The sequence below is a fragment of the Dunckerocampus dactyliophorus genome, chromosome 14 (genome assembly GCF_027744805.1).
Source record: "Dunckerocampus dactyliophorus isolate RoL2022-P2 chromosome 14, RoL_Ddac_1.1, whole genome shotgun sequence".
Classification (NCBI taxonomy): Eukaryota; Metazoa; Chordata; class Actinopteri; order Syngnathiformes; family Syngnathidae; genus Dunckerocampus; species Dunckerocampus dactyliophorus.
In genome coordinates, this window is record NC_072832.1 from 5627268 (window position 1) to 5639324 (window position 12057).

The window sequence follows — 12057 nt, forward strand, 5'->3', positions numbered from 1 at the left end:
TGCATGCACCCATCATCCAAGACATTTAAGCGACAGTACATGTTGTGTTTACTGGCAGCGTTCAGTAGTGACACTGAATTCAGTCTAAGTGTCACCAGCATACCTGGTGAGGTTCTGCTACACTAAAAGACCCACTTCTTTGCAGGGGGTTCACGTTACTCCAGTGTCGATCAACTCGTTCGCCCTTATGTGCTGTCAGGGCTCTTTGGGTCAGGTTCTGGTTCCGGTTCCGCCCACCCACCCCCTGCCTCAGAGACACTTGCTGCAGCCCAGCTCGTTGCGTAAGACGCGACCTGTTACGGCCACCACTACTTCCGGGTTTGAGCAGTTTGGTCCAGACCGTGCATTGGTGCTCAGCTGCACACGCATCCACTGTGCACGCACACGCACGGCATCGATCGTGGCTCCTTTAAGAAAAGCTTCAGCGTGCAGGATGAGCCCTCCTCCTCTTCTTCCTTCCCCTCCTCCTCCCGCTCCTGCTGCTGCTGCTCTTGAGCTCCTCCAGACAGTCTTTGCATAAGTAAATCAAGCCGCGGGAGCGTGCAGCCACCAAAGCCAGGAGAGACGCTTCATTCCGGGCCGTGACTGGGAACGCTGAGCCGGTGACGTTCCAGCAGCGGAGCTCCGCACAGGAGGACCCTCCGAGCAGCCGACACTTTGAGCCCCCAAAGACACGGAGACCAGCCATGAGAGTCGCCCGGTGTCTTTGATTTTTTTTTTTTTTTTGGGTGCTGGTGGAATCGGAGCACCGGTGCACCTACAGAAGGAGAGCCGGGGATTGAGTCGCCTTGGCTGGGCTCAACTTCACAGGCTGCACCGCTCACTGGCTGGGAGGGAAAGAGCCAAACAAGGATTTTTTTTTTTTTTTGCTGTTTTTGGTTGTTTTTACTGAAAAATCCTGCCGTTTTGTTTGGATTTTTGTGCTAATTTGCTCTCCAGGCTGGCTTTGGAGCGGATTTAAGTGGACTCAAATCACGAACCAGCGAGGGGGCTTATGGCGCAAAGGGTACGTCCAACGACTAACTATTCACTAACAAACCAACCTACTTCTTTAAAACTTCACTCCACGCGTACAAAGTTCCTGTGCTGTCACTTTGTAGGGCACATTTTGCTGTGTTTTGCAGCACTTTACGCACGGCCGAGCTCCCTTTACCCCCCCCCCCCCCCCCCCCCCAAAAGCAAAGCCCCTCTTTGCGCACACTCTTGTTTAACTCGTCTTGTTTTTTAAGATGACTTCTGACAGTCTTTGGTGGAGGGGTGGGGGCAACAAATCTCAACATTTGTCAAGAGCACCACGCCAAAGCGAGACACTTGTACCCCCCCTCAACCCCGTCCACCTCCAAAATAAAAGGCAGTCTAACATAAGATATATACGCGTGATGCCAACGAGGCCATATTTACTAATGAGGTGACGACAAATCATTTGATTTGCACATCCTGTGCAAAAATCTGTCACGTCAACTTTGGCACCCGAGTGGGGGCCCCCACGCTGAGGGAGGGGGACTTTGTTTTGCACCTCATTGCCTCCAGGCTGGACATGTTGGAGCTTTGAATGATAATGCTTTTGTTTGTCACTTTCACAAACAGCACCTCTGCAGCATCTTATTTTTGTTCAGTCAAATAGAAGAAAAAGTGCTTCAAAAAAATTAAAAAAAAACCCTCACACTTTCGTAGTAATTTAATGGGGGTGGGGGTAACCTTAAAGTCATGGCATTTGTGGCAACTGGCTGTACAGTTACACTTAAAAAAAAAACACTGCACATAAAACCAGCATTTTACTTTCTGCTTTAATGGTGGCGATATTTAAAATCCTCGCATGCGTTTTGTTGAACTTGAATTAGTTCATTTGAGCCACACGATACAAAAGAACGTATGGGTAAGTTTAAATTAAATCTAAACGGCTAAAGCTTTCATTTAGCAAGAAATTACTGCATTGCAATGTATTTAAATTATATTGCTTAAAGTGTAGACGACTTCGGCTTCAGCATTTTTATTTTTTTCTGTGTGCAAATGCTGAAAAAGTTGTATTGTTTTGCTCACTCCTCGATTTAATTGGGGAAAATGTCACTTACGCTTTGACTTTTCAGGACATTTCCGACTGTAATGCGTGTACGTGTATATAATAAGTTGCATGTGTGTGTGTGTGTGTGTGTGTGTTTGCATGTGCTATAGTACGAAGACTTGCCCCACTACGGGATGGACGGGGTGGGCATCCCGACCACCATGTACGGAGACCCGCACGGAGCGCGCTCCATGCAGGCCGTGCACCTCAACCACGGGCCCCAGCTGCACTCGCACCAGTACCCGCACACGGCCCACACCAACACCATGCCCCCCAGCATGGGCTCGTCGGTCAACGACGCTCTCAAGAGGGACAAGGACGCCATATACGGGTAGGAGCCCCGGGGAAGGGTTGCAAAAAAGTTGGGTGGTGCTGGTGGTGAAAGGAGCGGAGTCCTCTGCTCGCTCTGCCCGGGAATAGCAAGGGGTTGTCGGTCTAGAGTGGTTTAGCGAGTCGGTGGCACTGAGTGGTGCTCAGTTTGAACTGGGCGTATTCTAAACCACAACTTATTAGTGTTATTAGTATTTGTTAAGATACATTTGTACCCCTAATTTTGACACCTTGGTTAGCACATTAATTACAAAATGACGTGTTTCACATTGTGAGCAAGTGGAATAATTAGGCTTCTTTGAAATTTAATTGTGCCTCCTTACAAATTAAACGTGCAGCATGCTCAGACACGTGCTCTTTATTAATAATTTTTGTGGGGGGACTTTACATCATTTGGATGGCTAATTATATGTGGTACATGTTTTACATAACGTTTAGTCACACATAGAACATAATAAAGGGTATTTCCACGAGTGGTTCCACCTTTTTACACCGTTTTGACACACCTTTCCACTGAATATGTTCATGTATCTAAACTGTGTAATGTAAATATAAATGACACTCGACGTGCACTTTGTTTTGCAACGCACACAAACTTCTAATGCAACCAAAAAGAAAGCAAAAATGCAGATTTTGTGTTGCACTGTGCAGCCTTTTTTGCATGCACCTCCCTACGGGCGAGTAGTTGCAAGAAAGGGGGGCTGGGGGGGTAGCATGGCTGCCTAAATCCAGCCTAGAGTCATCTTGACCCCGGCGCTCTTCTCCTTGGTGACATTTGCTATTGTGTGTAATGTGTGCATGCTTCTTTCTTTTGTAAATATATATATATGTGTGTGTGTGTGTGCTGGTGCAGGCACCCTCTGTTTCCTCTGCTTGCACTGATTTTCGAGAAATGTGAATTAGCGACGTGCACCCCCAGAGAGCCCGGGGTGGCTGGAGGAGACGTCTGCTCGTCGGAGTCCTTCAATGAAGACATCGCAGTGTTTGCAAAACAGGTCTGCAATTTTTTATTTTTTATTTTTTTACAAAAAAAGCTGCTTTTTGCTCGTTCGCACGTGTTTAAAGTTGATTTTTATATTTACGGATTATTTTCATTTACATAATCACCTCCTGTCACGTTCTAAATGCATGCATATTTTTTGGACTTTCCCTCCCCCCTTTTTTAGATTCGCGCAGAAAAACCTTTATTTTCATCGAATCCAGAACTGGATAATCTGGTGAGTAATGACATGTTTCGTGTTCTATTTGTGTGTGTGTGCGTGCTATTTTGGCGTGTTTGACGTCATGCTTCAGTCTTCAATAGAACTTGCTTTATTTGAATAATAATAATAAGAAGAAGAGTTGCTGGAAAGTGTGTGTTTGTATTAAACGTTACAATTGCACTAATTGAATAGTTGCAAAGTTTGCACTTCTGCTTCAGGAAAACAGTGCAGCGCAACGTTTTAAAGAACTTATTTATTTAAATCTTTGCAGATGATTCAAGCCATTCAAGTTTTACGGTTTCATCTACTGGAGCTGGAAAAGGTAAAACAAAAGACAAACTATCTTTTTCCTTTTTTTTTTCTTTTTGTGCACTTCGAGGGTGGGGGTTGGTGAGGAGGACTCTTGTTTTATTTGCATAAATGTATTTTTGCTCGTCGCTTGTAATTAGCGTTCAAATCAATCACGACGCCATTTGTAACCACCACTGCATGCGGGACCTTCTGGGGGTGTCCTTCCTTGCATGCGAATCTGGCGCCGTGTTGGACCGGTTCTGATGACACCTCCAGTCACTTTAGTGACGTGCATCTAAATCACTATGATGTACATAAATATATAAATATATATTTTAAGTTTGCACGTAAAAGTACGCGAAATTGGAGCTTTTACTTCTTTTTTTTTAATGTCACCCTGGTGCGGTTGGTGTGTTTGGTGCGTCATGGCCCGCGTGAACCCTCTTGTCACTGCCAATTTCCAGATATCTCCATTCTGAGAGGGGGTGTTGGGTGGTTATGGGTACGGGGGTGGGGGAGAAATACAGTAGTCATGCACAGCTCAGTCACATGTCACTTTTTTTTAAAGGCCTTTATGACAGACACACACACACACACACACACACACACACACACTATATATATAAAGTAGTCACACGGTCACTTTATTAGGTACACCTGCATCATCTAATGAGTGCAAATAAAGAAACCTGCCTTCATAAAGATAAAGGTTTCATATATTAACATCATGTTCATTATGATGAGGGATTTTTCTAATATTTTCTGTACTTTTTATGTATTTAGCGACACTTGGGGGTCAGAATATGAGCAACAGTGCACCGAACGCACCTCAAAACCAAGCGTTATGATTTTCATCAAGCTTTGACAGCGGATGCAGTGCAGCTGTGCCTCATGTTGTGGCTACCTGGGGGATATTATTTGTTATTTTTTGCCATCTTGCTTAAAATGTAATCAAATGTACTTGATATTTAGTTCGTATCATTTCATCCATACAAGTGTGTGTGTGTGTTTGTGTTTGTGTTTGTGTGTGTGTTTGTGTTTGTGTGTGTGTGTGTGTGTGTGTGTGTGCGCGTGTGTGTGTGTTCATTGCATTTAGTTGCCCTACAGCAGGGGTGTCCAAACTTTTTCCACAGTGGGCTGCATACTGAAAAATTAAAGGGTTTGGGAGTGGGGGGCACTTTATATTTGTCATTTTGTGTAAAAAAGGCTCAAAAAAATCCAATATGGTAAGAGCTGAAATATATTTTATGATAAAGAACATTTTGTGTTATTAGCATCAACATTTCAACTTTTCCTTGTTGCGTTACGCCTTTTTGCCCCCCCCACCCCACCCCACCACCACCACACACACACACACACACACACACACACACACTTTTGATGAGCACACATGGCCCCCAGGCCGGACTTTGGACACCCCTGCCTGAGAGTGTTTTTTTAGATTGTGCACATGCATGACGCCTCTCCCATCCGCCAATCAGGTCCACGAGCTGTGTGACAACTTCTGCCATCGGTACATCAGCTGCTTGAAGGGCAAGATGCCCATCGACTTGGTCATAGACGACCGCGAGGGGGGCTCCAAGTCGGACAGCGAGGAGATCACCAGGTCCTCCGTGGCCCTCGACCAGGTACACACACACACACACACACACTCAATCACCCCCACCCCCCACCCCCGTGGACTTATTTGCATGCCATTAAGAGCCTCCATCGCCTCCATCGGAATGAAACCTTTTCTGAATAAATGTCGCTCTTATTGGCCCATTAAGACATGAACCCGGGGTGCGAGATTAGCCAAAGATGTTGGTGAAGGGACGGGTGGGTGGGGGGCATGCTATAAACTTGACCTCCTTCCTGTCTATTTTAATTTACTGGCCCCCTTTTTCTCCCATCTCCCCTCCCTGCACCTTTCTTGTGTGCGGCACTCGGCCCAGCAGAGCGCGTCGGCAGTGGGGTGCGAGGCTGAGACGCCCCGGTCCCTCCAGTTTGTCCACTGTGGAGCTCATGCACGCTTCATTAGGCGTCTTGTCAGTGTTTCTCTTCAGACATGAGTGCACATTGCTTATCGGGAGTGTACCCCCCTCCCCATAGCCCACTCCATTTTATTTGGCCCTGCACAGATTGTGCAGCAATGAGATGGTTTGTTTTGTAGCAGAGAAGGAAGATTAGCCAGTGTTTCCTTTTGTTCACGTATCACAGATAAGCAGGCCATTCATTACGATGGCTGCTGCCACTCCAGCGTGCACTCCTAATGTTCCTTACAGTGTCTTTAAATGAGGATATCAGCCAATTACAGTCATGCAAATATGTTTTTTGTTGTTTAAGTGTCTAGAAAGAAGCCTTGAAAATAAAGGGATCAGTTAGACGGCTGGACATTCCAAAAAAAAAAAAAGCCACCAAGCGATTAGGGTAAATAATTTAAATCTGTAGACCTTCCATATGGGTGAGTGGCTGGGAGAGGCTGAATGGCAAGGCTGGGAGGCTTGAGAGAGGGAGGGGTGGCTTATGTGTGTGTGTGTGTGTGTGTGTGTGTGTGATTATGGAAATGAGCAAAGATCACCCCACAAGATAATGCCGCGTTTAATCCAGAAAGAGAATTAAATAACACACTTTAAGTGTCTCTTTGAAGGGCTCCTTGTATCCTCTGGAGGATTCTTTTGTCAAAAGTGTTTTTCTATAGATAGGTCAGCGGAGAGAAGCCTTTTAGGACGTGTTAAAAGACCCATGAGGTTTTCTAGGTATATGAAGAAGACCATGTTGTCCTCGGGGCGCTGATGCAGATCTTTAATTGACTGTTAGATGAAGACATGGCCTATTTTCTTTTAATGATGCTGCTGCTGCTTCCACCTTCATTGAAGAATAAAATATATGGACCAACTTTGTGTGGCCCGTGTTCCAGTGACAGCATTTCTATATATTCTTTACATTTTGTGGTCTATTTTTGTGTGACAAGCGGTGACACCCTTAACGAATTGGCCTTGTGTGTGTGTGTGTGTGCGCACGCACATGTGTGTGTGTGTGTGTCCGTGCATTATCTCCCTCCATATGTATTTTTAATACATGCCTCTGGGCATAAAGTTGAAGCAGACTGGGCTGGAAAGAGGAGGGGAAAAAAAAACCATGCAGCAAATTTGCACAAAAGCAGCAATGTTAACAAGATGGCAGAAATACGCCACATTTATTCATAAACCAATTTATTCCAGTGAGGCCAGCGTGGCAGAGAAAAGAAAATGTCAGAGATACTTTGAATTTATTAAACTACAACAGTCTTTTTTGTTGTTGTACAAGGCTTGACACTATAGTGTTATGAATTATGGCGCCGTGAGTCATGGCGGTCAATATCGGCAATATTGAAGTTTTCCTGTTCTTAGCTTGCCCGAGCAGGCGACGAGAGGTGAAAAAGTCACAGAGGTTCGTGAATGTGACCCAGCCTGTTTGGTGTGTGTTTGTGTGTGCGTGTGTTGAGGCTGGCCTGATAAATGCAGCACTCCCTCAGGTGCTGTGTGGAGTGACTGGTGAGCTGGACTTATTTAACCGTTTCCCTGCTGCTGCTTCTCCTCCCCGGAGAGATCCTCGTGTAGCCACATTCCCCTCACATGCACACTCGCCCCGCGCCGTGCTCATCTGTGCACGTAGCCGAGGTCCTTGGTGGGGCTTGAAAACAACAGAATTTTAATGATCTGTGTTTGAAAAGTGGCTAAATTTGCAAATATTTGCTAATGTTGATGCATTTCCCAACAAATATCCTTTCTTTTGTTTATAGCATACCATCTCCTATAGGAGGGGGGCCTTGGAAATGAAAATTTTAATAATCTATGTTTGGAAAAGGCTAAAATTGTAAATATATATATATATATATATATATATATATATATATATATATATATATATGCTTGTTTATGGCGTGATGCCATCTCCTAAGCATAATAATAACATATATTTGCATTAGTACCTCATGGAACACAGCAGTGAAGTGCTGCAACACGTTCTAAATCAGTCTTAAAAGCACTTTACCTGCACTTGAAATGCCTTTTTTTGGTGTACTTCTTGTGTAAAATGCACATAAAGTACTTTAAAAGTGCTTCTAATTGTAAGAATAGTGTTTTACAACAATTCAGCCAGGCAAACATCCCCTTAACATTTCTGTCTTGGTACTTTAAACAAAAAAAAGAAGTTGTTTCTTCATAGTACGATACCATGTACAGCTTTTTTGGTTGCGATATACAGTATAGTTGTACACATGACCACTGCTGTGCGCTACGCAAAAACATGACAATTTACCGTGAAAGAGCTTGCAATCGTGACTATTTTGATTCATTCCAACCCAGCCTGGCACTTTTCTGCTCCAGAAAAGTACTTTTTCTTACTTGTTGTTCTTGAAAAGTAAAATCAATATATGTAATCATGCACCTAATGAGTACAATTCCTGTTAAAAGTGCTTGAAAAATTCTTCAATTTGACTTAAGTGACATTCCTGTCCGTGAATGTGAGGTTTTATGCGCACATGGATGCGGAAACATGCTTCCTGTGCTTTAGCAGCATTTGACTAAGGAGGAGGAGGAGGAGGAGCAGGAGGAGGAGGAGGCAGGCGGGGTTGATTTGCTAACGAACTCTGAGGGCCGCTAATGGCGCTGAGGACTCTCCGTGTGCCTGGAGAGCTCCTCCACTTGATGAAGTGGGACTGGAAATAATTGAAACGTAAAAAAAAAAAAAGAGAAGCTGACTTTCTTTTGTGGCCGTGAGAGCGTTTCTTCTCAAATGACTTCATCCCGTGAAGATGTTTGTGTTTGTGTACAATTGCTAAACCGGGCGGCTTGGCTCGCTGCGGAAGAATTCCCTCTCGGTCGCGCTATCAGGGAATCTTCTCCCAACAATCGGCACTGTTATGCAACGTGGCTTTCCAGGTCAGCGAGGCCCAGCAGTGTTGGTTTAGGTAACTCCGCCGGTCAAAGGGTGACCTCTGCCCCTCCCGTCCCCGCCTGAATGGAAACCCCGTTTGGTGCGGGGAGGAGGGCGGGGGGTGGAGGTCAACCACTATTTCCCTAATCAGGTCGGCCGCTATCGCTAATCTATTAGCCGGCAGCCGGAGTCACATTCAGCCTCTTTTTGTCCGACCCCGCCAAGGCTCAAACTGCTCCTCTCAAACCAAACTTCTGAGTCACGGTGAGGGGAATTGTTGGTCATGGCGGCCTTTGTGGCGGCATAAAGGGGAGGTTTGACCCCCCGCTCACCCCCTCGGCCTCCCCCCTTTTCTTCCAGGGGGCACTGAATGCGGGGCGGCTGTGGAGGATTCAACAAGTGACACAAAGAAGCAACCACGTGACTCGTGTGTGTCTTAGCCTCGTCATTATTGTGCCGGAATAGCAAGTAGGTTCATTTTGAGGCACTTCAGCGGAGGAGGAGTTCTCATTGCAGCACAAAAATGTACTTTTAGCGCTCCGGAACTTGTTATTGTCTCCCAAACTAAGCACTGAATGGTAGTTATGATGGCGGAGATGTTTCCCGTATGATGGGCTGCTGTGTTTAATGTCAGCGGCGGCTTTGGCAAAGCTAACAATAACCTGGCCTAGCACATGTGTACTTAGCTAATGGAAAGTTCCTCTACCCCCCTCCCTCCCTGAACCCCCACCGGCCTCCCACAATGGCCGCCGTCGCCAAGGGTTTCACCGCTGACATCCCACATGCACGGCGACCTAGCTAGGCAGCGTGTTCTCCTAAAGAGAAAACAAGCACAGCAAAGACAAACTCACTTTGTCAGTTTGTAAGTCGGCTAAACCCGCTCCGTTAGCGTCTGTATTTGGGCCTAACGTGTAATTATCACCTCTGGCAAGTGAACACAACTGGATCCGGCTGTAAGTTGAAACGCTACTTAAACCATGCCTATTGATGGAAAATGTGTATTTACACATGGCTATATTAGTCATTTACTGCTAGTTGTTTACATTATACACTACAGGCCAAACATTTGGACACACCCACACACACACACACAACACAACACAACCAATGGTCCCAACCCCATTAATAAGGCAAGAAATTCCCTGACAAGGCACACCCGTGAAGTGAAAACCAGTTCAGGTGACGACCTCATGAAGCTCATAGAGAGAACACCGAGGGTTTGCGGCGCTATGAAAAAAGCAAAGGGTGGCTACTTTGAGGAATCTAAAATATAAGACGTATTTAGAATTATCTCCCACTTTTTACATAAATAGTACATCATTCCACGTGTGTTCATTCATAGTTTTGCGAAGCTACCATGTAAACATTCATGAAAAATAAGAAAATGCATTGAATGAGAAGGTGCGTCCACATTTACTTATTTCAATGGATATCCATCATTTAAATGCACGGACCATACAGCCATGTGAAAACATTGGGAACATTGAGGGTAAACATTGCATCATCTAACTCTTCTACTCCTGAATTGCTGCACACACTTTGGGGTGTAGTTTGACCCCCATAAGTCGGATTGACTTGAAATTTCTCACACAGCTCACTGCGCTGTGTTTAAAAAAAAAAAAAAAAAAATCTGCTGTAGCTTTAGGGTGTTTATCGCCACAAAATTTGATACACGCCTTTAGAGGACTGACGAGCATGTGTGTGAAATAGTTATTTAGCAAGAATAGTCTAATGATATCTGGTTTACATGTATGGTAGCATGTCTTTCGACCACAACCCATGGGGGGTGCCACAAAGGTCATTTACAGTCATGTTCTCCAACCAGACCCTCCAGGATTTTGCGACGTCGCTTTGCGCCAATTCCCACAAATTCAACCAATCCCCGGGAATTATGCACAACCTTGCAACTTTGTCCAATCCCAGCACATTTTGGCCAATTATTCTCACTTTGGCCAATCGAATTAGTCCCCAAGTAGCGCTAACCAGTCAAACGTGTCCCTGCATGGCCTGCCCACCTCCTCACTTCCGTGTTGACATTGATAGGAACGAGGACGTGTGATGAGAATCTCTCATCGTCTCTCATTTACCAACAAAAATCACCACTACAGATGGCGTTCAACGTTTCCCCGCAGCGGGAGTCAACTTTGTGCAATGTGTTGGAACACAAATGGAAAAAAAAAGTGATATTTTGATGGACGTATCAACTATACTGGTCGGGGTTTTGGTGGTCCTGGTATGTAACTCCCACGCAAAGTGGGGATCTACTGTATTGGCATTGTTTAGTTGTTTCCACTAACATCTATTTTTAACTGTGAAAGTTTTTCTTTAATTTTGCTCATGTGACGACTGAGACAGGAGTACAGTTGCACTTTGTCGTGGCTGAATAACGCCTACTTTGCACATTTTTGTGTGCCGTGTTGGTAAAAATGCTTCAACTTTCATTGCAATTTTTGGGCAAACCCACAAGGACTGTTGAATGGCTGTTACCGTTAAAACACACGTTCTGCGCCTTGGTTGGTTTAATATGGAAATGTTTCGCTAGATGACTTGAAATCCTGTGCTTTGGAGGGTTAAAGTTACAAAGAACACTTGAAACATTGATCGCAACTTCGTAAAATCACAAGCTGATGTGATGTGATTGGAAAGAAAATGAGCTCGAAAACATCTCAACATTTGCCGCAACTTTGTGAAAAAGCCGGTGGGAACGATGGTGGTGATCACAATAAAAAGCCTGTGAAATCCTGGAGGGACTCTCGAACCACTCATTGTGTCTTGTAATGTTTGGACTTTTGCTAAATGAGCACAGTGCGTGTAGATACAGTATAAGAATAGGATTTATATAGCAATGAATAAACATTATACCTATCATAGTTTTATCATGGCCACAGTTTGACCCTGGAACAGATTATTTCTATTGCCAGTATTTCCTATGGGAAACCAAAAGAAGTTTCGCTGCAGTCAGAAGTTGTGATGCCATGCGCTTGTGCGTGCCCTTACCTCTTGGAGGCCAATGCATTATGGCAAACATGCCCTCCTGTAAAGGTCAGAAACGCTGTTAAGGGGAAAACAGCAGCAGCAAAGCATTCTGGGAGATGTAGTCACAATCTGTCTTTTTCTATTGCCCTGATTGAAGAGTTAAAGTGTGTGTGTGTGTGTGTGTGTGTGTTGGATTATGTATATTTACGCCTTTGCCGCTAAGTATGCTCATAAGATTATTCCTGCACCCTCGCTGCCTGTAAATAAAGGCAAAAAAGGGAGATTCCAGCACCTCTG

General features: G+C 44.9%; 1 protein-coding gene across 1 annotated transcript in view; it reads left to right on the forward strand.

Moving 5' to 3' along the window:
* The first annotated feature begins 322 nt into the window (after positions 1–322).
* Positions 323–12057, forward strand: part of LOC129194393 (homeobox protein Meis1) — an 86433-nt gene continuing 74698 nt past the window's right edge. The window contains exons 1-6 of the mRNA XM_054799602.1: positions 323–1006; positions 2173–2393; positions 3246–3387; positions 3559–3609; positions 3866–3916; positions 5367–5513. Coding sequence (XP_054655577.1) covers positions 995–1006; positions 2173–2393; positions 3246–3387; positions 3559–3609; positions 3866–3916; positions 5367–5513 — 624 coding nt within the window. The 5' untranslated portion in view covers positions 323–994. The remainder of the gene's footprint in view (positions 1007–2172; positions 2394–3245; positions 3388–3558; positions 3610–3865; positions 3917–5366; positions 5514–12057) is intronic.